Source organism: Pelophylax lessonae, assembly GCF_965119305.1.
Source record: "Pelophylax lessonae genome assembly, chromosome: 3".
NCBI lineage: Eukaryota > Metazoa > Chordata > Amphibia > Anura > Ranidae > Pelophylax > Pelophylax lessonae.
The window spans coordinates 343,243,272-343,269,330 of NC_138770.1; the positions used below are offsets into that span (position 1 = coordinate 343,243,272).

At 42.0% G+C, this 26,059-nt stretch overlaps 1 protein-coding gene across 1 annotated transcript in view; it reads left to right on the forward strand.

Moving 5' to 3' along the window:
- COL19A1 (collagen type XIX alpha 1 chain) overlaps positions 1–26,059 on the forward strand; it is a 1,241,599-nt gene that overhangs the window by 893,117 nt on the left and 322,423 nt on the right. The window contains exons 33-36 of the mRNA XM_082249430.1: positions 1,083–1,172; positions 3,760–3,813; positions 4,603–4,656; positions 8,819–8,872. Of these exons, the coding sequence (XP_082105556.1) occupies positions 1,083–1,172; positions 3,760–3,813; positions 4,603–4,656; positions 8,819–8,872 (252 nt within the window). The remainder of the gene's footprint in view (positions 1–1,082; positions 1,173–3,759; positions 3,814–4,602; positions 4,657–8,818; positions 8,873–26,059) is intronic.

The window sequence follows — 26,059 nt, forward strand, 5'->3', positions numbered from 1 at the left end:
GCATTTGCTAAATGCATAGGGATGTCGTTAAGAATTAATGGCACCCGCGCATGTCTGCGGAGGGCAGTGCATTTTTAAGAGGTACGAAAAATGTGCATTTCCTACACCACTAGTGGTTTAAACATGCACTCAAAGAACATATATGGGCAGTCTTTGAATAGAAAGTCTTCTTTACCATTGAGCATTAAAGATCCTTTGCTTAACAAAAAATCACATCATCTTTTTTAGTCCCCATACCAAAATTATTGTACATAAAATCCACCATGGTCAGGGCCAATGCACAGAAAACTGGATGGCTCATCAAGATAAAACACATCAATTGTGCAAGGTTTTGTAACCTGTCAGGTCACTGTTTCCCCCAAAAATGTCTCAACCAGAGTTGCCTATATTGGCCTCATTGACATGAGATCATCACCCCATGGGGAAAAATGCCATCTTGTGTCTCTGAGTACCTCTAGTCAGTGTAAAAGGTACTGAGTGTAGCCAATGCTATCTCAAAGTTGTTAAAACATTACTATGTTCCAACTGTGTATAAGCCATATTGGTCCAAAGTGAATTATTAAAGAACATTTATATAACAAATTAATAAAATTGGGTTATGAAATGTATATAAGTATTCATAATTTTGTTTTAATCCATGTATTACTGTTATTGAATGAATGTTTATCACAGGCTAAATAACTTTAACAACCAGCAATAGAATAAGACTGTATAAATGACAAGAGATTTTATATTCTGCATTTTCACCTATCACTTGCTTTGTACCTTACCACATATCACAAGCGATAGCTTCCTTCTACTGTAGCTAACTGCCAATGACTTGCCATTATGTGTTTATGGAAAATTAGTGTTTCTCAAATATCTAGTCTCTGCGTACAAGACAGTGGTTAGATTCAATTTTTTTTTTACAACAGATAGTTTCTGAGCTGCAGTTTCAAGGCAAAGAGATACATGGTTTAAGAATGTATGTTAATATTTGGGAATTGGCAAAAATACATATTCAAGGTCAACCAAATGAGAAATTGTGTACACAGTGAGGATTAGCAACTATTTTATAATGTGTAATATGTTTTACTTTTTAGAATGTGTGCTCCCAGTGTCATGCTGGTGGTCCTGGTACTGGTTTCAAGGTTGAAAAAGGAGGAGCCATTTCAGCACTTGACGGAATTAAGGTAAATGTCTATATAAATGATGCACTAATTCTTGTTAGGTATGGATGCCTAGACCCATACTAGAACCTGAAGTGCTGCAGACACTGTGCCATTGCCTAGCCTTCTGACTTCTGTTTGGTCTAATACATTGGTGCCCACTATGAACGCTCAGTCTCTTGCACCTCTCTCCTAACAAACCAACAGATGATGACAGTTTTGGTAATAACATGGTGTGGATGGATTTCTACCAGTCACAGGCTGTGTCAAATAACTCCAGCCTGTGTCTAAGAATAAGAGGGAGGTGAAGCCTTTGTCAATCCATATGTAATATCTCGTCCCCATAGTGTTTAGCTGGTTAGTGGACATAGAGGAGGAGGGGGAGGAGTGGGCTGTCATTTACCACTGTGCATATGCCCACATATGTGACTCTATAGTCACATTGGCTGCTCAGATGTGATAGGGAGAAAATGCTCAGGGTAGAAATACACTGAAAACTGAGCATGTGCACTAGCTGCAAACACTGCTCTACAAAATCCCCAACTTCAGTGGGGACATGGACAGAAGGGAGAGGTAGAGAACAAGAGGATCAACCAGGTGTTTTGCAGAATACAGAAAAAGAATCCCATAGTGACTATGAATAACATGTATTACAGCATTTTATGAAGTGGGTTTAATGACATTTTAATAATTTATTAAGCCATTGTTTTTTATGTACAGAAGATTAGTACATAATAATGTAATAGTTTTTTTAAATGTTTTTATAACTTGTTTGAGAGCACTTTATTTACTGCACACACTTGTACTATTTATTGCAAGCACTTTATTTTAATATTGTACAATACAGTATATATTGCACTAGTGCTGTTTTTTACTACATGTGCAGCATAGGATGGAGTCTGGTTGCTGTAGATTATTGTGTTTTAGCATTTTCAGCACATTTCATTTTTGATAAGGCTGCTTGTGTTTTATAAAAAAAAAAAAAGAAATTCATATTTCAAGTTGTAAATTAGAATATAACTTTTGTTGTTTGAAAAACATCTGAAAGTTTATGTAGTTTATACTGTATTCAAGAACTGTTTTGAATGCAGTGTGTGTGTGTAAGTAAGAATGGCAGAGGTATGATTCATAACAATTCATGTAATACTCAGGGCTGGGGCAAGGGGTGGGCAGGAGGGGGCAGCTGCCCTGGGCACAGCATTTTACTGTGGGGCTGCCTTTGTTCTGTTACAAGGCTGAGAGGAGTATCAAAGAGGAGAGAGCCAAGAAGTTTTTTTACCTGTGTTCTCTCTTCCCCTTCTCTTTATTACTAGTGTAGCGTTCCTGTATTACCAAGCTAGCAGTGGTGGTCACAGGAATACAGGAGCTGCATTAGTAGGAAAGAAGAAATGGGAGACAGAACCCCATCCTCACTGATGTGCGCAGGTGCATCCAGGAGACAGCCGCAAGTAAAGGAGAGAGCCAGGATATGAGGAGAGAGCCAAGAGTGGAGGAGAGGGCTGGGAGGAGACGAATCTGTGTTCTCTCTCTCCCTCCAGCTCCCCCATCCTGTTAGTGCAGTGCTCCTGTTTCCTGTAAACACAGCTGTCACCTTCTGCATACAGGTGCACTAACAGCTTGGGAATTTCTTGGGTTTGTTTACTAGCCCCCTACCTGCATATTTCTTCTGTTATCCCAAACCTCCTGCCTACCTTATCCCCACATTGGGGGGCTGGTAAGCAAACTCTGAAAGATCCTGATCTGTCAGTGCAACTGTATAGAGAAGCCAGAAGCACTGTTCCCAGTGCTGCCCATATTTGGGGGTATGAATGGCTTTGAATACCTTCACATCCATTGATTTTGTTTGAAAGGGTTTGAAGGTAAACAAAGACATTAATATGAATGTAGAAAGCGGAAGTGAGGACAATGGTGACTCACCACTGTACTCACTTCAGAGATCAGAGCTATGAATGTGTTACCGACCACAAATCCATTCGTAAATGTAAAAAAAAAAAAAAAAGGAATTATGTGAACATAGACATAAAATAAGTTTTATGACCTTTAGGGAACATTCAAATTAGTGGGACTGCCTTGGAATAGCTTCCCAATGCAGTCCTACTTAACCTGGTGTGAATGAAACCTCACAAATTATTGCAAATAGCTAATTTTTAGAATTCAAAGAGATATCAACACATCTTAAAACTGTGCACTTCCAGATCAATGCAAAACCTTTCTAACAGATCAGGAACTGCACAGTGTTTTTGACAAGAAAGTGACTGCTGGGTGTAGGATCCCCTACATGGGGAAGGCAGGTGCAGATTGGCATCTTTGCACTAGGTGCTGGATGACCTGGTGCCAGCACTGGTAATAGCTTAAATAATTTTGTAACTTACACTGTTGATAATGGTAGCTGGGGTATAGTTGGTTGCTCTGAACAACACCTTAATTTTACAATTGTTTTGTAATGTAATTTAAAACCTGCAGGGTTGGTTTATCCTGCTGTATAAAAATGATATAGTTTTAGATAGCCTTTGACTTTTGTTGCAGTAGTTGCTGATGCTATTGCTAAAGTAATTTAGGTATTCTATTCTGATAAAGCATTCAATTGACTCTTGTAACCAAAATCTACTAGGGTGATCCTGGCCCAAGAGGTCCTCCTGGGATACCTGGAAAAGAAGGTCCTAAGGTAAGTGGAGAAAGTGAGTACTAACCAAAATATTCTCCTTGGGTTTTTTTTGTGTGGATGTGGGGGTTAAAAACCAGTCATTTCTATCAGCGCTATCAAACATATATTCTGGTCATCAGTATAGATGAAGTGATCAATTTCCTCAAAATAAACATGATGTCAGACCCATGTAATGGCACTGACAGCTGCTCAGCGGGAATACATTTATTTTGTATAGATAAAAGAAGAATGTTGTGATGAAAGTGAAGAACAGATTGCTAATCAACATGTCATGATGAAACTATATCTCATAGTATATTCAGTACAGCTAGGCGGTGAGATAGAATGGGATTACAGAACACAGATTCATACTCAGATGACTGGACAATAATGAATCAGTGACGGCTTTATCAATCCTGATATCCTATTGCATGCACACTTATGAATCTCTGCACTTACCGTCTCTAGATTTCATGTCTCTCTTTTTTTCATGTAAATAAATATTCATGTATCTTGTTTTCTAACTGTTTTTCATATGAAAACGTTATCTTATTCAAAGGTATAGTCTTTTACTGAAAATCTTCAGCTTTAGACTTATAGTTTGTCATAGCAGAGCACAGAAAAAAAATAAAGAAGGAAAGAAAGATCATTTTTAGTCCAGAGGTTTTATGTGTATGAATAGTGTATGACAGATTCCTGGTAACTCTGCATGCTACTAAAAATGAATTGTACAGTTCATTTGAAGCAATGTAGTTAACAGAGCTTGAAATGAAATCCAGTGATTGCACTGTTGTTGGAATTTTGTTCTAGGGTATCAAAGGTGAACGTGGCTTCCCTGGCCTGTCAGGAGAGAAAGGTGACCAGGTACTGATGTTCTGTTCTTTCATCTGCATATTTGTCTTACAATGAAAAGCCACAGTTTGCACTGTAAATGGGAACTAGTCTCATTGGGCTCAGTGGAGCAAGAAAGAAATAAAGCGAGCTGTGCAAAACTGCTGTAGAGAATTTAATTACTTTTTCCAATCACGGGCTTTTATAGACTGAACAAAGTTCAAGTTGTGTATCTGTATGTTAAACTGTATTATATAATTGCAGATAAATTATAGTAAATGTTTATGTATTATCTGCTGCATGACTGTAAAACCACAAGCTGAGCATTACTTGTGTATGTACTGTATCCTTCTAGAGATTGTGGCATAAAATGTCCATTCTAAACTCTGTAAGCAAGAAAAAAAGGAATCAAAACCGCAATCTTGAACTACTATGATTTAAGTTGTAGTTAGTTTCTGCTTTTTTTGCTTGCTTGTATACCCATGGGCTTGGAACACTATTTTGGGTCTAAAAGCCACAGTAGGTGTTGTTTTTGAGCATGTAACTAGGTATAACCCATTAAAGTTACAATTTTTGAAAATGCATGTAGTGTATATATACAAATACCACTTGCAATATATGTGAAACTTTTATAAATTTATTTGACTTGATGTAACTGTATGGTATTGATCTATGAGATAATCCTAAGATCCTGCAAGCCCATAGATATGAAAATGTCATATCTATGGCTTGCAGCAGGTACTCCAATTTCTGTTTATTTAAGCTGAAGTCGGTTTGGCTGCCTTTGACCATATATTCAAACATCACCCCTCTGCTCTTTACGGAAAAAATATTTTCCATAATATTTAATAAATGAAACAAATTATAATAGCCAGAAAAGAAAAATTGATGATAAAAATTATAATGTGTCGCCTTATATTGATGGCCAGTAATGAAGAACCAAGCACACTTGTGTTACAGGTCAGTGGAAAGAGGCACCATTTAAAGTGGTGGTCATTGAGGGATAGCATGCCTCTTAAATTTTTGGAAAGAGTGTGCTGTTACATTGAGGGTTAGTGGGCAGAATGTGCCTTACATTGATGGTCATTGGCAAAAATGGCACCCTTCATACTACCCACAAAGGAAAACAATCTGTTTTCTTGTGCAAGTTCATGTAGGTTTCAGGGGGGGGGGGGGGGGGGGTACCTTGCAACACAATACTTTACAAGGTACAATACAAGGTGACATTTCATCCATTTTTATGCACCACAGCTCAGCTGCAATGTATAGAAACACAGAGACAGACAAAGAGCTGCTGTGTGGGAAGATATGTGCCAGACTACTGCCCTACAATCTTTCACACCTACTGCCTTTGCTTTTACAAGGCACATAAAAAAACAAGTGTTTTTTGTGTGCCTTTGCGGAGACCATTGTTTTTTGGTACAAAAAAATGGCAGTCTCTGCACTAGTGTGAACAAGTTTAAAGACATCTAAAAAGATAATTGGCACCAGCCAGTAATTAGAATGAGCCGACAATTCAGTCCAAACCTAGGTCAGTACCTTTTGTTCGTTTGGCTCCCTATTTGGCAGAAGTTGAGCATCATATATAGAAGTGGTATTTCTACCTTTTCTGAATATGACAGCTTCCTCCTGTCAGTGATCCCTAAGCAGGTAGCAGGTGCAGGCACACACTGCATCCCTAGCAACCATCAAAATCACAGGGAATCCCCGGCCGTGTAATAAAAAAGGTGAGGATAGCAGTGACATCACTGCCCAGATATGGTTACTAGCCATATTTGAGCAAAGACAGTATGGCCAAAGTTTTTTATGGCCACACTTCTCTTCTGGTTTACAGGGGTGCTTTACCTGTTCTCTTGTGTGACACAGAATCAGCCTACAGTGGGCTAACATCTCAGAGTCACTCCAGGCTCTAGAAGGATTCTGAAAATTATGTCAGGATCCTCCCAGATGCCTAACCAGCAGCTGGCTTAGCTTCCCAATGTGCCACTGAGACCCTAAGCCAGCTGCTCCCACTCAGTGTTACCAACTGTCACTATTTTTACTGGCAGCCAGTAAAAAATGGGCAATTTTCTCCTGCCAATACCTGGCAGTGACAGGAAAAGGTTGCCAGCAAAAAATATGCAGTTCCAGTCCAGAGCCAGCCCAGACTCTTTGAGTGCCTGCTACAGTGTGTACGGGCAGGGGCGGCAAGTGGCGGGACTGGCAGAGGCAGTCCCTGAGTTTGTCATCTGATGTCATGGTGCAAGGGAGCCGAGCGGAGCGGCCGGAGCATTGTGTGTGGGTCTGCACGACGGGAGAAAGGCAAGCCGGGAGCAGGACTGTCAGTGCTGTATGGACTGAAGGGACCACTTGGCGTGGAGAGAGACTGTCACTGTGACTCAGGAGGGGATGTGTCGTGTCAGTGAGGTGTCATCATCATCTGTGCTGCTGCACACTGAGAGTAAATTTCATGTGTGTGGGCCTGTCCATTCTAATTTCTGACCCTCCTGTTTCTGAGCTACTTACTTACTATATTGAAAATATGTGTTTTGCCCCAATATCTACCCTTAATCACAGTGCTAATTGCATATTGTACTTGTTTGTAGCCTAAATACTGAAATTTGCACTTAAGCTATAATTCTGTAACTTTTGAAAATGCCAGTAAAAACTTGGCCGTGCCACTACATTCTGGGTGTTGTGTCAGTAAATTTCAGTCTGGTAGGTTGGCAACACTGCTCCCCCCTCCTCCCCAGCCCAGAACTCCAGTGAGCACTGGCGAGGCATATCAGAGAGCCATGACTTATAGTCCCCAATCTCTGCTCAGAGAAGACTGAGAACTGAGTGATGTGATTTCCCAGTCATGTGATTGCTCAGTTCTGGATGTTAAAGCTGGAGGCGAGTGTGTGTTGCAGGGAGGTGAGTGTATATGTTTATTTTTTTAGAATCCCACAATTCTCCTTTAATGATGTCACTACTATCCGAGCATCTTCCCTTATTTACCAGATATCCTCTCATAAATCTATGCCGCCTGTTCCATCAGGTTTTTAAGTTTGGCAGGGTGGCAGGTACCATGATTGATGATGGATTTACAACAAGAGACAATTTATGGGGATTTTCTATTTTTTTAAATAAGGGATTTGCCAAATGTTTGGATGTCTTTATTTCTAGATTGCATTCCTAATTACCCCTTACTTTTTCATGTTGGGGGGCAGTATCTGAGGGCCCCCTTATTTTTTAATATGATTCTTTTAGAGTTCATGGGTGGGGAAAACACACTCATTGCCCTCCTCTCCTGATCAGGCAGGCTGTATGCTGGGGTTAAAGATCTGGTATGCATTTTTAGGTGGACTTTTATTTTATTTTTTTTTTGCTTTTTTGAACAAGGATCCCTCTAAAGGATCTGGTATACATTTTGGGGGACTCTATGCAATTTTCTCATTATTGTTGTAGGTTTTGCTACAGCAAGAGTGACATTACAAAGTAAAATAAAAAATGAAACAACTGAAAGTGCCAGCTACTCATATTTCATTGCTGGCTTCTTTGAAAAAAAAAAAAAAAAAGAAACACACAGATTCCTCCAAAGGTTCCCAAACATTTTGGGGGATCTTTGGAGGGGTCTGTGTGCCATTTCTTCAACAATTTAAAACCCATTTTTTCTTGTAAATGTGAGATTTTTTTTTTTTTTTAATCGCTTCCAATCAAATGGAATTTAAAAAAAAAAAATGTTTGCACTGGTATATGTTCCCCAGGGCAGTAATCATTACCTCGCCCTATGCTACATTTTTCCGACAACCCTTTGCCTATTAGACAAGCAGATAGGCATTTTGAGTATTCTGCTCCCATTGATTTAAATTGGATTTGGGTTCAGCATCTGAATTTCTTTGAAGTTCACTGATTTCTGCTAAAACTGAATCAAAGCAGTTTGGCGAATCACTAGTTATTACTGATCTTAGGTGAGAGGCTCTAGTTTCACAGCACTAGCCTGGAACTGCTTAATGGAGCTGTATACGTATGATTAAGTCTGAGGTCAATTCACAGACTTTTCCAGTTTTGTGTGTAATAACTCTGAATTTAATTAAAAAAAATATTTTTTAACAATCATCAATAAAGTGTCATATCACCCTATACCCTATGTAAATATTTGTATTTTTATATTTTTTAGATATGGTTATCACTATTAAATTTAAAGGATGTCTATGTACTCATCTCATTTTAGGGGTTACCTGGTATTCCTGGAACACCTGGAATTGCTGGACATCCTGGGCCTCCTGTAAGTTTCATAAATGTTATGCATAATAAAAATTGTAAGATGGTAAAATATACGCTCAACAGAGCAAGGGTCATCCTGATGTTGACACAAATGTATTGCTAGAATGTTGAAACTTATTGGTTGATAAAATATCAGAGAAAAACAGAGGATGGGTTTGTTTCTTTTAAAATGCATACTGTAAATTATATAGGCATCATCCCTTATTTGAGCAAAATGGCCACTCAACCCACTGAAAGAAAGTGGAAAGAGGGGGGAGAAAGTGTAAGTGATGGGACTTTAATTGTACTATATAGAAGAGAGGACCATATATAAATTGAAATAAATATTTATTACAAAAGTTGAAAAAATACAGTCCACATATAACTCATATACTGTAAATGTCCCACTTATCATGATCATCAATTTGTATTTTTGGAAAAACCATAAATGATGAGATTCATAGACTATAGTAATTTTCAGAATTTGTGTTGAAATATGTGTACATAATGATCCACTCTGGGAGATAAATATCGTCTGCAAATATTCCAATATCCTCTGCAAAAAAATCCAATATGTTAGCAGACCATAAAATACACATTTCACAATGTATTAACAAACTGTGTGATCATTTATCTTTAAAATATATACAAATAAGCAAAAAAAAGAGCAACTCTCCCTCATTGGAGAAAAATGTTGAGGAAAAAAATGTCATGCATAACATAAATTGTAACAGAATAAAATATATTCTCAACAGAACAAGAGTCATTCACATGTTGATACTAATTTATTGCTAGAATGGTGAAACGTATTAGTTAATAAACTCTACTTACACGTGCAAAAAACATAAAAGGAAAGACAATTAATTGGCTGATTTAGTTAAAAATAATCCTCCAGCTTTAACTAACATGTGTTGGGATTTGTTGACTTTCATTACTTAATTGTGATTTAATTTGGCAAATATACTGCTTGAGCAGACTTAATTTTTAAAACTGATTCATAACTTAAGTTGCCTTTACAAATGGCTGAGTGGTTACTGTTAGTAAGACCATGGCAGTAGGTACAAACCGCAAAGTGGGGTTATCTCACTCTCATTCCAGATGATGACATTTTCACACTTGTGCGACTTAAAAGTCACGCAATTTTACTTTGTTTTCGCCACAATTTTGCTGTGATTTTAACTGGACTTGAATCAATGCCTGTTTAAAGATTAGCTCTATGGACCTCAAAAGTATCAATTCAGACCAAAGTAGAACAGGGACCAATTTGAAGTTGTTGCGACTTGAAGTGGGACAGATATGAACGGTACTCATTGGAAATCATGGAGTATGACTCGTCATGTGACTTTGCAGTCCAAAGTTGCAGCACAAGTCGCACAAGGGTAAACGGGTCCTTAATTATTTCTGGTCTGATACACAGTAAACTTTTACTTTGTCCCAGAAGGCAGCGAGGGGAAGGAGGAGGTGCCAAAAATATTCTGAACTCTTATAATATGAACTCTTATTGAATATAGTTGTAAGTGGTATCCCTCTGCCTAGGTTTTCTTTAGATATTCCATTCTACATGTTGTCTTGTTCCAGTCAATCCTACTGACTGTAGGAAATTATGGGTTCAAAATGTTTTGTTTTCTTTAAGTGATCACTGTGACTGGTGGATATGTTTTCAAGCAGCCTAAACCTCAACCACTTATTGTGAATAGGGTTAAGAGGGCTCATATCCATTCATCTACTTTCTTTGAATAACAAGATGGTGACATGTTTGCTAGTAGAGTTTTTGATTTCAATTTTGCAACATCTTTTTTTCTGTTTTTTAAACATTTGGCCTTTTGAATCCATATGTTAAGGGTGAACATTTGGTGTAAAATTAGCATTCAGATTAATATACAGTATGCTGCAGTCTGCAGTGTCTTGATCATGCATGACATTACAATGTCATTCCATTTTTTTTCCCCTTTAAACTGATAGTAATTGGGATAGATCAGATTCTATCTATCCCAAAGCCATATTTTCAGTGTCTGTGTGTACTGTGTGTAAAGTGTTTTTTAAGGCTGAAGGTTTTTTACATTAATTCATTCTCTGCTATCAGGTAAAAAAATACCTTATATTGTCTGCTCCTCCCCTGCCCTCCAAATTTTTACCTGAGTCTGACCTTGATCCAATGTTGTGCCTGAGAGCAGCACCACTGCGCTGTATCTCCTTCCTCACCAGACTCAGTAACGCAGAGGAAGCCATTGGCTCCTGCTGCTGTCAATCAAATCCAATGATGAGGGAGTTGGGGGAAGACACAGAGCTCTACTCGGGATCAAGTTCACACATGTGCCACCATAGGAAAGCAAAGCACCTATGATGGTACACAGAGTGAAGAGGCGGAGACAGGAGTACCAGCAGGGGGGACCTGAGAAGAGGAGGATCAGCGCTGCTCTGTGCAAATCCACTGCATAGACCAGGTAAGTATGGCATGTTTGTTATTTTAAAAAAAATTACTTCAAACATGCTCATTTTATGATACGATATATGGGACAGTTTTTATTATTTGCTGGCAGGCATAGAGTATCAGAGTTTGGACTTTATGTATTGCAAATCAGCAGCTGGAACCTCCGCTCTTAATTCGGAATCCATAACTCATAAATGAAAACACTTATGACGTTTTGAATATTGTTATTGCAAAAATTCTACCTGAAGCTAATGAGGTCAAAGGCAGCAGCAAGTCCCTTCCATCCGATTGGATAGTGGCAACTGAGTGTCAAATCTCTTTGATCTGTAAGGTGTAACAATGGGAATCTGCCATTAAATCACGCGGGTAATGTTTTCTATCCAACCCTGGATTACCCCTTTTATTTTTAAATTTTGCTTGTGTATTTATATCACTTTTTTTACCTTTTGTTTCTGAAAAAACTGTTTTATGACTGTTGTATGTGTAGCTGTATTGCCAGTGCCTATAAACTAGGTTGTAAGTTGCTAATCTGTGTGATATATATGTGTATGTTTATATATATATATATATATATATATATATATGTATATATATATATATATATATAGTACTGTGTATAAACAGTATGTCACAAAAGTGAGTACACCTCTCACATTTTTGTAAATATTTTTTTATATATTTTATTTATCTTATTTATTTATTTATTTTATTTATCTTTTCATGTGACAACACACTAAAGAAATGACACTTTACTACAATGTAAAGTAGTGAGTGTACAGCTTGTATAACAGTGTAAATTTGCTGTCCCCTCAAAATAACTCAACACACAGCCATTAATGTCTTACCTGTTGGCAACAAAAGTGAATACCCCCCAAGTGAACTTGTCCAAATTGGGCCCAATTAGCCATTTTCTCCTATCCGGTGTCATGTGACTCGTTAGTGTTACAAGGGCTAAGGTGTGAATGGGGAGCAGGCTGTTGTTAAATTTGGTGTCATCGCTCTCACTCTCTCATACTGGTCACTGGAAGTTCAACATGCCACCGCATAGCAAAGAACTCTCTGAGCATCTGAAAAAAAGAATTGTTGCTCTACATTAAGATGGCCTAGGCTATAAGAAGATTGCCAAGACCCTGAAACTGAGCTGCAGCACGTTGACCAAGACCATAGAGTGGTTAAACAGGACAGTTTGCACTCAGAACAGGCCTCACCATGGTCAACCAAAGAAGTTGAGTGCAAATGCTCAGCGTCATATCCAGAGGTTGTCTTTGGGAAATAGATGTATGAGTGATGCCAGCATTGCTGCAGAGGTTGAAGGGGTGGGGGGGGTCAGCCTGTCAGTGCTCAGACCATACGCCGCACACTGCATCAAATTTCTTCTAAAGGTGATGCACAAGGAAGCCCGCAAATAGTTTGCTGAAGACAAGCAGACTAAGGACATGGATTACTGGAACCATGTCCTGTAGTCTGATAAGACCAAGATAAATTTATTTGGTTCAGATGGTGTCAAGCATGTGTGGCGGCAACCAGGTGAGGAGTACAAAGACAAGTGTGTCTTGCCTACAGTCAAGCATGGTGGTGGGAGTGTTATGGTCTGGGGCTGCATGAGTGCTGCCGGGAATGGGGAGCTACAGTTCATTGAGGGAACCATGAATGGCAACATGTACTGTGACATACTGAAGCAGAGCATGATCCCCTCCCTTCGGAGACTGGGCCGTAGGGCAGTATTCTAACATGATAATGACCCCAAACACACCTCCAAGATGACCACTGACTTGCTAAAGAAGCTTAGTGTAAAGATGATGGACTGGCCAAGCATGTCTCCAGTCCAGACCTAAACCCTATTGAGCATCTGTGGGAAATCCTCAAAGAGAGGAGGACAAGGTCTCTAACATCCACAAGCTCTGTGATGTCATCATGGAGGAGTTGAAGAGGACTCCAGTGGCAACCTGTGAAGTTCTGGTAAACTCCATGCCCAAGAGGGTTAAGGCAGTGCTGGAAAATAATGGTGGCCACACAAAATATTGACACTTTGGGGCCCCTACTTAGGGGTGTACTCACTTTTGTTTAGACATTAAGAGCCGGTTCACACTAATCCGACTTGCCTGACAAGTAGCTCCCAATGCTTTGCAATGGAACCATTCTAATCAGAGTGACTCAAGTCGTTCCGACTTAGAAAAAGGTTCCTGCACTATTTTTTGGCAAAGTCGAGCTCTATAGAGCTCTATTATGCGAAGTCGTTTGCAAGCCGCGATGAAGTCGTGCTGCACGGGAGACTTCAAAGTCGCCCGAAGTCGGGGCGACTTTGAGTCGGATTAGTGTGAACCAGCTCTAATGGCTGTGTGTTGAGTTATTTTAAGGGAACATCAAATGTACACTCTTATACAAGCTGTACACTAACTACTTTACATTGAAGCAAAGTGGCATCATTTCTTAAGTGTTGTCACATGAAAAGATATAATAAAATATTTACAAAAATGTGAGGCGTGTACTCACTTTTGTGAGATACTGTGTGTGTGTGTGTGTGTGTGTGAGGGGGGGGGGGTGGTTGTACCTGGCAGTAAGGGACTAAGTGTTCGTACTAACTCTTTAGGATGTATTGCCTTGATTATCTAATCCTTAACTGCTAGTGAGAACAGTCTGTTCTGCGCAGCATGTACTGTCTAAAGGTGTCAGGATGGCAGAAGCTTAGATAATATTGTGTGTTGTTGTTTATGGCCAGTTCCCAATTGTCCAGATTAGGGAAGACATTGGGGTTCTTGAGATAAATGGCCAGCATCATGCCCCATTCCAAAGAGCAAAACCTCATGCAGTGCCTGGCCTCTCTGGTCCCTGTATTTAGTACCCCCCATCCACAATCCATAACAGCTTAGAACCACAGATACAAAATGATGGAATGTGACTGGGAACTGGAATATAGTCAATCTTATCTGTGAGTTATAGTTTTTACTTGTATTGTACATAACATGCTTATATTTCCCACAGCACCATACAATTATAAATCAAACAAGGTACAACAGTTATATTCTGTACTCCTAATTAGGAATTGAATTTACACAACTATAGACTGTTATTAACATGGATAGTAAGAACAATTGTAAGTCATGTTAACTAGACATACATGAAAGATATATGTAGCATAGCTACATTACAAATAAAAAAATATTATATAGTAGAATTCATGGTGATTTTCAGAATACACGTGTAATCATTTAAAGCGGAGTTCCACCCTGGTTATACATTTCTTTACAAAAATACCCCCGGGACAGTCAGGGCTAGCACATTCCACAATGGCTAGCCTCTGATCTGTCCCGGGTTGCACTTACCTTTCAGGAGATATACTTACCTTGAAATTGTCTTCTCCAGCGCTGCCATCTCAGGTGTGGGCAGCTTGAAGCCAGCATGATCCTCTTCCGCGTCCTCTTCGGTCCTCTTCCTCCTTCTTCGGTCCCACGATGCACTGCACCGGCCCCGACGTCACTTCCGGGTCGCGCGCGTCATCCCTCCACAGCTTCTGGGCATGCCCAGAAGCTGTTTAGAAGGGGATGACGCGCGCGCCCCGGAACTGACGTCGGGGCCGGTGCAGGCGCAATGATTCCTGGGAGCTATGACGTTCAGCTCCCAGGAATCATTGCAAAAGCCAGGAAGTGACGAATCGCCGTGGCCGCCGAGGGGAGGAAGAAGGAAGTAAGGTGAGTATATTTTCTCTAAAAGGTAAGTGAAAAAAAAAAAAAAATTGCGATTATCCATTTGTTTTTCAGGTGACCGGGAGCGAGAAGATGGAGGTAAGTATAAATTTCGGGTGGAACTCCGCTTTAAAGAGTAACTCCACTTTTGTGGGGAAAAAATAGCAATGTTATTAAAAATTACCTTTCCTTTTCAATCTGCAGCTGCTGTAATTTTCTGAAAATGTAATCCAATATGGCTACCTGGAGGTGTTCTGTACACAGAATGTGTTCAGAACACCACCCCAGAAACATCATTTCCTGCTTGTGTGATTGGCTCACTGATTTTCCCAGAAGTCTACACTAAGTTGCACGTCAGATTTCAGGCATCCCCTGCAACAAAAATGTAAATTTTGGTAGAATACTCTCAATAGAAACACGTCTAAAGGGATGCAGGCTCAGCAGATTTCCTCATTAGTGCTCTGCAGGTGCACAGCTAATTGATAATTATGAAACCACTCCTATTAGACTAACTTAGCACAGGGGCACAAACAAACAAAGAGTGATTTCTTCATAAGAACAAAAAATAGGAATCTGCAACAAAGTTTGTTAAAATCCTTGCAATGTACACAGATCACCCAGGTGGGAATGTTTTTTTTCTCAACAAAAGTGGAGTTATGCTTTAAATAGCATTTTTATTACATGTCCAGTGTAAGTAGTAGACAGTACAATTATAGGTAACATGTTATTCAGTGTGCTTGTTAATTTGTATATAATATCAGGTATACTGTATAATAATTATAACATATTTATTTACCCATCATATCCTGGTTGACAAAATTTAGGTAGATATTGAACCATATTCTTACAAGCATTTTAAAAGTACATACAAGGCTTATCGGAATTTATCATGAATTACTTTGGGCTAACTTAGGCTTTAACAATAATAACACATAATACCAAGACACGTACACATTGTAGATCATTTCTATTAACATTACTATTTAAAATTTGCTTCATGAGCCAGTCGGCAGAACCACTCCCATGTGCCTGTTTGTTAGCAGTGCTTTTTTTGCTTTTGTTTTTATTTTAATGGGAAATACTTCTTAAAAACTCTATCCCAGAAATACCAGTAAGATGGAATATGCATCAAGGTAGTATTCTTAGTGGCTCGCCCCCTCTAAAGATGAGAGCAGGCACATAATAATCTGATGTTGATATATTTCAATATTATGTGCTCAGTTTTAGAAAGACATTTTTTTGAGTTGTGGAGAAAAGAGATATATTTGGGCGTCATCAGTAAAGGGATGGTATTTGAAGCCATAGGAGTTTATTACCTGACTAAAGAAGCAGGTGTAGATATAGAATTGAAGGTATCTTGGACCTCAATGAAAAGAGAAATAGGAGACTAGACTGTCTAGAAGTTTGGAGGTACATGAGAGCAAAGATTGGTCTTCATTTTTTTCAGGCTGCTTGGGACCAGCCAGGTCTTTCTAAGTATAGGATGGGCCAGCGCACATTTTAGAGCGAAAGAAGAAGATGCTAGTAGTGAGGTAAATGAATGTATCATTGGGAATAATACAGCGGATTTCAGGATGATAACTGCAGACAGACATACAACCAGCAAGGCAATGGGTAAATTGTCGCCTCCTGTACATATTCATGCGGCCTAATTGAAGTGGGTCTTCTGTGAGGCCCCATATACTGGGAACACTCTGCACAACACACTTCCAGCACAGAGACCAAGCTCTCACTGAGAACCCAGGTCTTGTACTAACAATCTGGAACCAGGAATATGATGTGTTTTGAGCCTGGGTAAAAGCTTATCAAATTCTGATGGACAACCACAGGTCTCATAGATAAATTTCATCTTAAAAACCATATATTTCTTTGCATTAAAGTATAGTAGGCGAAAGTATGATTGGGCATATCAGAATCCGTTAAGTAACCCAAGAGATACCTTCCAGGAATGCGAATGTTAGGTTTACCCAAAAGAGTGTGACAAAATCTGTTATTTATTTTACTTATTTTAGGGCAGCCCCAGATCCTATGGAAAAAGGTTCATGTAGTGGTGAAAAATCTATGGCGGGTTGGAGCAAATAGCTTATCGCACATACAACATATAATAAATACAATGTAGGTATTTTAATTCAATTTTTCTATCTCTAGAGGGCATGACTGGGGTAATATGTGGACTCAACAAATCCTGTCAGATACCTTCCAGCAGATCTGATAGATCTTCCTGCCTTTGCATCAAGTCAGGGTGAGCCTTTTAGTCTTAGAACAGGGGTAGGCAACTTTTGAGAGTTGGAGATCTACCTGAACAACATGAAAAAGATAAAAGATCATCAGGGTTCAGCACCATTTTTTAAAGAAATTAACTAGCAAGGCCTAATTAAATAGTATGGAAAACATAGAAAAATTATCACACAGATATCACTGTAAAAATATAAACTACATTAAAAGTGGACAGTAGCAGTCAGTAGGGCAATGGGCGGTGTCAGTAGGGCAGGGAATGGTATCAATAGAGCAGTGAATGGTGTCAGTAGGGCAGTGAATGGTGTCAGTGAGGCAGTGGATGGTGTCAGTAGTTTTTATTGTTGTTATTTTTTACAATTTTATTTTTAATTATTTTTTACAACCTTTTTAGGAGCCCTGTTTGGGGGGTGGTGAAAGGGGAGAATGCAGGGAGCTGGGCAGCACAAAATAAGAAGAACAAGGACAGGAGAGGCAACAGAGGAGGCATTTACTGGAGCCAATCCCCTGGATTTCCTCCTGCAGCTATATGCCAGTGGGAGGGAGAGGTGGAGATGCTGGCTATGATCTGCTGCAAAATGAAAAAAAGGGGATTGTCAGAAGACAGGTATTTAAAAAATCTAAATTCTTACCAAGTGACTGGGGATTCAGATTTTACTGCCCCCCCACCTTGGCACCATAAGGCAGCAGCCTTATGATGGCGCTAACCCTGCCCATAGCAGTGTTCTCTGCCCTTTCACATCACCTACCCCCACTGTAGGGTCATCTTCCCCCCATAGCAGTGCGCTATACGGCACTTCACATCACACCCCAACAGTAGTGTCTTCTTGCCCCCCCCTTCCGCCACATCAGTGTCATCTGACCCCCCTCTCCCCCTTAGCAGTGTCCTTTGTCCCTTGTTCCCCCTTAGCAGTGTCCTCTGCCCCCTCCCCCTCATAGCAGTGTCCACTGCCACCCTCCCTCCATAGCAGTGTCCTCTGCTTCCTTAACATCACCTCCCACACAAGAATAAGCAGTGTGCTTGCTGCGCGCGTACACATGTACATACACAGAGGAGAGAGTGGAGGGCCGCACAGTTCTGGGTGGGGGGCATGAGTGGGAGCAGCCAGAGAGACTTTTCATATTAACATGCTGGTAATTGGTTGCTATTACCGCCCTGTGTCCTAGCAAACAATCACCTGCCGGTTAACTTGAAAAGTTATTTTGACCAGCTCCTTCTCACACTCTCCACTGTGCCCTGAGAACGAGAGCAGCGTAGGAGGCGGTGAGGGAGGGAGACCGGCACCTAAAAGGTGGGGGTCAGTGAAGCAGGGACCTGTTTGTGGTCTATCTGTCACTTAGCCCGTAGTCAACAGGTAGACTGTGATTGATGGGTTGCCAGCCCCTGTAAAGGGCCAGTGCCTTGTAAGTGCTGTGGAGCAATCACAGTGATCCAAAGTGTAAACACTGGCTGTGCATAGTTGCCAACATTTGAAAAAATTCCAGGGACACTTTGCAGCACTGCTATCAATTACTTACCACACCCACTTGCCTGAAGTTCTGCCCACTCCACATAATTAATCTCCGCCTACTTATCAGAATATAGGGTCTTCTCAATATAGAGAGAGAATTACAGGAAATTAAAAAGAGAATTTCAAACTTAAGGCCAAAGTAGCAGAGTTGGAATAATTCTCCCTTCAGCTGCACTACTTCTGCATAACATTTACGGGCGATTCCAGGGACAATGTAAATTACCCGGGACAGGCTCCTATTTGCCAGGACAGTTGGCAAGTATGGCTGTGCTTTCATGCAGCCAGCCCTCTCCTTTCTTTCACAACTGCTGATGACAGCACCTCATTCCACTAAGTATTAATGCACTGGTCATAGATTGAAAGGACACAACTGACACAACCAGACTGCATAACGTAATAAAGCAACCACTGGGAATAAGACTGTTGGTCAGAAATCCTTCTCTGCTACTTAATATTGATGTAAACCACAATTAGAAGACATTTAGTTTGTTACAGCAAACAATTTTCATTTTCCTAAATTAAATAGATGTTAACCCCTATTCAATCAATATACAGTCTCTTCTGCTTGTTCACTTGTGAGTATGGGTGGGGTAAAAAGGCTCATATTGAGGTGGTTAATTTTTTAAAATAAATTCATATATATATTTCCTATTTAATGTTTAGTTGTGTTTAAAAACAAATGTAAATAAAAACATAAAAAAATGTAATTGAGCATAATCTAAACCCAAAAATTAACACAACAAAATAGCATTATCATAGCAAAAAATACTATTGAGGCAATCCTTCCTATTACACTGAAAATGTATATGCTGAACAGACACCCAGAAAATCGTGGCAAAGGAAAGCCCAAAAATGATATGATGAACTGTTATCAATGCACATCAAATCTGGATCCAATCAACTCAGTCAGGGCCGGCGCTAGCAATAGGCAGGTTAGGCAGCTGCCTAGAGCGCCAGGGTAGGGGGGGCGGCAAAATATATATTTTTTTGGATTCCAGCAGTGGCGTGGCATGGTGTGGTGGGATGTAGCGTCGGGGGGGTCACCTGGGACTATGGCCGTGTGCGCAAAGTTTAGAAGGGCCCCTTCACTGTGTGTTTGGGATGCGGCAGGATTCAGGAAGGACAAGGTGAGTGACGACGGGAGCAGACAAGTGAGCGGCAGCGGCACATAAGACGATTGCAGACAGTATTGTGCGGCTTGCAGCAGCTGCTCCTGGTTGTTGGGTGGGTGGCGCTGTCCTCGGGGTGCGGGCATCTATCCCCACACGAAGATTGTGCGGTCCAGCAGAAGGAGGCTGCGCCTGTGTGGAAGGTGAACTTCGGGGGCAGTTGGGAGCCCAGGAGAGAGGAGCTTCACAGCCACCTTCAGTCCCGAAGAGGCGCGCAGAGTCCCAATGCCTACACTCCGTCTCCTCCAACCTCCTCTCTGCTCTGCTCCAGCATCAGCAGTAACGCCCGGAAGTACAAGGACGAACGGGAGGCACGAGCTGCTGGAAGGAGCAGCAGAGCACTGAGCACCTCCAGTATCAAGAAGGTATTGGGCATCATAGGCTGACACAGACCTTGCTGCAGATACAGATGGAGGGGGGGGGCGGGGGGGCAGAGGAGGGACTGTGGTTAGGGACAGGGTTTGAGGTCTCTCTCTCTCTCATCATCCCACCCTCTCTGTCATCCCCACCATCTTTGTCAGCCCCCCATCTCTGTCAGCATCCTTTCTCTCTCTCTCAGCCCCTCTCTCTATCCGTCACCCTCTGAGCCCCCCAGTGTCTCTCTCAGCCCCTCTCTCTATCCGCCACCCTCTATCTGAGCCCCCCAGTGTCTCTCTCAGCCCCTCTCTCTATCCGCCACCCTCTGAGCCCCCCAGTGTCTCTCTCAGCCCCTCTCTCTATCCGCCACCCTCTATCTGAGCCCCCCAGTGTCTCTCTCAGCCCCTCTCTCTATCCGCCACCCTCTATCTGAGCCCCCCAGTGTCTCTCTCAGCCCCTCTCTCTATCCGTCACCCTCTGAGCCCCCCAGTGTCTTTCTCAGCCCCTCTCTCTATCCGCCACCCTCTATCTGAGCCCCCCAGTGTCTCTCTCAGCCCCTCTCTCTATCCGCCACCCTCTATCTGAGCCCCCCAGTGTCTCTCTCAGCCCCTCTCTCTATCCGCCACCCTCTATCTGAGCCCCCCAGTGTCTCTCTCAGCCCCTCTCTCTATCTGCCACCCTGTATCTGAGCCCCCCAGTGTCTCTCTCAGCCCCTCTCTCTATCCGCCACCCTCTGAGCCCCCCAGTGTCTCTCTCAGCCCCTCTCTCTATCCGCCACCCTCTATCTGAGCCCCCCAGTGTCTCTCTCAGCCCCTCTCTCTATCCGCCACCCTCTATCTGAGCCCCCCAGTGTCTCTCTCAGCCCCTCTCTCTATCCGTCACCCTCTGAGCCCCCCAGTGTCTTTCTCAGCCCCTCTCTCTATCCGCCACCCTCTATCTGAGCCCCCCAGTGTCTCTCTCAGCCCCTCTCTCTATCCGCCACCCTCTATCTGAGCCCCCCAGTGTCTCTCTCAGCCCCTCTCTCTATCCGCCACCCTCTATCTGAGCCCCCCAGTGTCTCTCTCAGCCCCTCTCTCTATCCGCCACCCTCTATCTGAGCCCCCCAGTGTCTCTCTCAGCCACCCTCTCTGTCATCCACCCTCTCTCTTAGTCCCACCCTCTGTCCACCACCCTCTCTCTAAGCCCCTCTGTCTCTCTCTCTAGGCCTCCCCCTCTGTCCACCACTCTTTCTCTGAGCCCCCCTGTCTCTCTCTCTTAGCCCCCCTCTGTGTCCGCCACCCTCTCTCTGAGGCACCTCGCTCTCAACCCCCCTTTCTGTCCGCCACCCTCTCTCTGAGCCCCCTGCGTTTCTCTCAGCCCCCCTCTGTGTCTGCCATCCTCTCTCTGAGCCCCCCTGTGTATCTCTTAGTCCCCCTCTCTGTCTGCCACCCTCTCTCTGAGGCCCCCTGTGTATCTCTTAGTCCCCCTCTATGTCTGCCACCCTCTCTCTGAGGCCACCTGTGTCTCTCTCAGCCCCCCTTTCTGTCTGCCACCCTCTCTCTGAGGCCCCTCTCTCTCAACCCCCCTTTCTGTCCGCCACCCTCTCTCTGAGCCCCCCTGCGTTTCTCTCAGCCCCCCTCTCTTTCTGCCACCCTCTCTCTGAGGCCTCCTGTGTCTCTCTGTCCCCCTCTCTGTCTGCCACCCTCTCTCTGAGGCCCTCTGTGTCTCTCTCAGCCCCCCTCTCTGCGACCCCTCTCTCTCAACCCCCCTTTCTGTCCGCCACCCTCTCTCTGTGCCCCCCTGTGTCTCTCTCAGCCCCCCTCTCCATCCGCCACCCTTTCTATGAGCTCCCCCTCTCTCTCAGCCCCATCCTTTGTCCACCACCCTCTTTCTAAGCCCCCCTCTCTCTCAACCCCCCTCTCTGTCTGCTACCCTCTCTCTGAGCCCCCCTGTGTCTCTCCCAGATCGCCTCTCTGTCTGCCACCCTCTCTCTGAGGCTCCCTGTGTCTCAGCCACCCTCTCCATCCACCACCCTATCTCTGAGCCCCCTTCTCTCTCAGCCCCACCCTCTGTTCATCACCCTCCCTCTGTGCCCCCCTCTGTCTCCCTCTCTCTCAGTTCCCACTGTCTCTCAGCCCCCCTTCTCTCTCAGCCCCCCATCTCTCTCACGCCCTTTTTTTAAACACAGCCCCCCTCTCTGTCAGCCACCCCTCTCTGTTAGCCACCCCTTCTCTCTCAGCCACTCTCTCTCCAGTAGAGATGTAGTGCTCTTCAGTGTGTAGAGAGGTATCTAGAGGTGTAATCAGGGTAGGGGTATCTAGGGAGATGTGATCAGGGTGGGGTGGGTTATCTAGGGGTGTGATCAGAGTGGGGGATATCTGAGGGTGTCATCAGTGAAGGGGTATTTTGGGAGGTGTGGTCAAGCTGGGGGTAATCTAGGGGTGTAATCAGAGTGGGGGGTATCTGGGGCTGTAACCAGGGTAGGGGTATCTGGGGAGGTGTAATCAAAATGGGAGTATCTGGGGGGTGGGATCTGGGAGTTTGCTTATGGAGGGAACCAAGCAATTAGAAGTTCAGTTGACCTCAGCTGCAGTGAGGTAACTGAGGAATGCATAACCCCACCCACTCATTACACATTGCCATTTGGTGGAAGTTCAGCACAACTCAATTTTCAATGGTATGTGACCTCATCGCACCCCATCACATTACAGCCATGATGTGAAGGAGGTACCAACTTGGTTTTAGACAGGGAGTAGCAAGAGGACGGTGTGGATGGGTTGGGGGGGCAAAATGTATCTTCGCCTATGTAGACAAAAATTCTTGCAATGGCCCCGTCATACTATGCCTCCTTTTCTTCATGCCTTGTTTCCTTCTTATTATAAATATACTGGTTTTCATATACATGTAAAACTGGTCTACTGGTTTTCCGGGGGGGGGGGGGGAGGTGGAGGTGGAGTCAGGGGCGGAGTCAAGGGGGCGGTGCCAATGGGGCAGAAAAATGAGGTTTCGCCTAGGGTGTCAAAAATCCTTGCACCGGCCCTGAACTCAGTTGCTTTATAACTGGCCTAGATTTTGCAATGCTGTTGCTAGAATAAATCTGTGCATATATTCTGTTGTATTTACAGTTAAAAATAAAAAAAGTAAAGTAGAGCTTTTATTCAGCCTTTGATACAGTAATTGTAGGCCATAGTGTCAAATACATTTAAACAGCTCAGTGTGAATCTTCTGCATTACTATTTCAAGGGTGGATGAAAATCAAATGTAAACCAAATGATCAATGGGTGCTGATAATTAACTTGGCACTTTTCTGAACAATGTTCACGTTACCTCAATAAAGCAAATACTAATTAATTTCCTTTTTAATGCGTTTAATTCAAATAATAAGATGCCAGTGATAAATCAGCTCCTTTAATGCTATGCCACTGCCTGTGTCTTGATCTGTTTTCTCCTCAAGGCCTTCATTTAAAAAGGTGCCAGTGGGAAGGTTACATTTATTCCAAAGAACAATAAAATTGTTCAACATCTACTAAAACTAAGTAGGTCTAGATGATTCATTCTCTAGGCAGTTACTCGTCGTGTTTACATGTTTTTTTAAGAATGGGCACTTTCTTTTGGGAATCTGAATGACTTTTGGGGTGAACATTCAGAAGACTAGGTCAAGATGTACACATATAAAAAGCTGTTTCATGTTAAACACAGGACACCTTTGGGGGTAGTAAGAACACATTTATGTAATCAAGCTTGATTCTCCAAGTTTAAATCATCTTTGCATTTCTAATTAATTTTAGGACTCATGTACTGTATATGGGCATAAATACAGGAGTTTGGTCATACAGCATAAAATACAATCGTTGCTCACGTTTACATGTGCATAGATGTATTTTCCCAAACTCACAATTCTCGCATTCTGCAAAATACATCCATGAGCATGTAATTGCGAGCACCGTCATTTATTTGAGATTACAGGGGCTCTGTGTATACAGGCAGAAATATGCCACAGCTGGGGCTTCTGGTTGATGTAATTACAGGTATATTATATGCTGTATGGCCATACACCTGTATTTACAACCATGTACCCTTCTAAATTGAGGGTAGTAGTTTAAAAACCTTAATACTGTAAAACCTGGGATTGCGAGCATAATTAGTTCCAGAAACATGCTTGTAATGTAAAGCGGTGCGGAGGATGGTCTATGTGGACAGTTTTACCCCAGATGCCTGCATACTTAAATGTGTCTGTTTTAATTATCAACTATGTGAGTTGCTAAATGTTATACCTTCATTAAATGTAACAATATTGCTACATTTAGAGACGCCTCTCTTCTCTTTAATACTCAGTTGTGAAATGACACTGCTTGTATATCAACACATTGCTTGTTTATCAAGTCAAAATTTCCAAGGTTTTACTGTATCTTGTAATAGAAATTACACATTTTTCAGTAAATTGTGGAGCTAGACATCAACCTTCACTTGCATATAACTAACGAACTAACCATTGGTTAAACAGATTGTAACTTGAATTTCCTGCTTGTGTGATTGGCTTACTGATTTTCCTAGAAATCTGCATTAAGTTTCAAATACAATTTTGGCATCTCCTACAAAAATGCAGACCTTGTCAAATTCCTCATTAAAGCCTTGCAGGTGCAGCAGCCAGCTGATAATTCTAAAAACCACTCCCATTCAGATTCACTTAACACATGGACACAGACAAGCATATATTCCTTCAGAATACCAAAAGGTAGAAATCTGTAACAAAGTATGTTAAAATCCTTGCAATATACATAGATCAATAAGAAAGGAATGTTTTTTTTTCTCAACAAAAGTGGAGTTACTCTTTAAACTTTATGTAATACCTTTCTGTCATCTTCTAAAGACATTTTATGGATACTATCAGATGGCAGGCCTCTCACAGGCAATAACAATTGCCTGTAACAATAAACATAAGGTGGAATTGCTTATTGAACAAATATCCATTCTGGCAAAGGGGACATGCAGGACAGTGGGACAGTGAGGTTAAAGGAGAAGCTTCGTCAAAATCATAACTACATATTCCCATCACTACTTCTTGCACCTGGAGGCAGTATAAGCTTTTCATGCTTAGATACATGTAAATTAGACCATTTTTACTGTTTTTACTTAAAGAATAACTTAAAGATGTAAAACACAGAAATGGTAATAACTTTATTGTGTTGTTGATGTGATCTTGTAGATATGCCTTCCACAGTTTCCTGATAAAGCAGTTTCATCGATCTGAGACATGTTTTGAATGCCACCCCTGTCACACTGCCATATTCCACGTTTGTTTAAAGTAGAACTAATCTGCAAACTTTTTTTTCACTGAAAATAGTAAAGAAAGGGATATACTGTATCCCCTGTAAGGTTTTTTTATTGGTGCATCCATGGCAGCATACATTTATTTGATAGTAGCCCCGCCTACTTCTGCCCACAGGATCTCTGCATAGCTATAAAAAGATAACACCCACACAACAGCCCATTTCCCTTTTTTGTCCTAATGGGACTCACAGCCAGTGTGATGAGAAAAAACCCTTACCTGCCACCTTTGGTGGTTTTCGCACAGGTTAAGACTTTCCTGTAGCGCAGTCCCTGACCTTGGGGCGCTAAATGCTCTGATAAGGCAGGGAACCCCTTCTGTGGATCTTTTGGGGTGAAAAATCAGGTGCCAACAAGGCCCACATACAGCAGTGCAGCCAGGGCTATGTTCCTCAGAAGAGCTGTCTGTGTCTGGAGCCTGCTTCCCAAAAGTGAGTGGATCCATTGAAATGTGACACTGCATTTCCAAGAGAAGTATGTTTGCTAATTTTATTGGAATTTATCTGTGAATGGCCT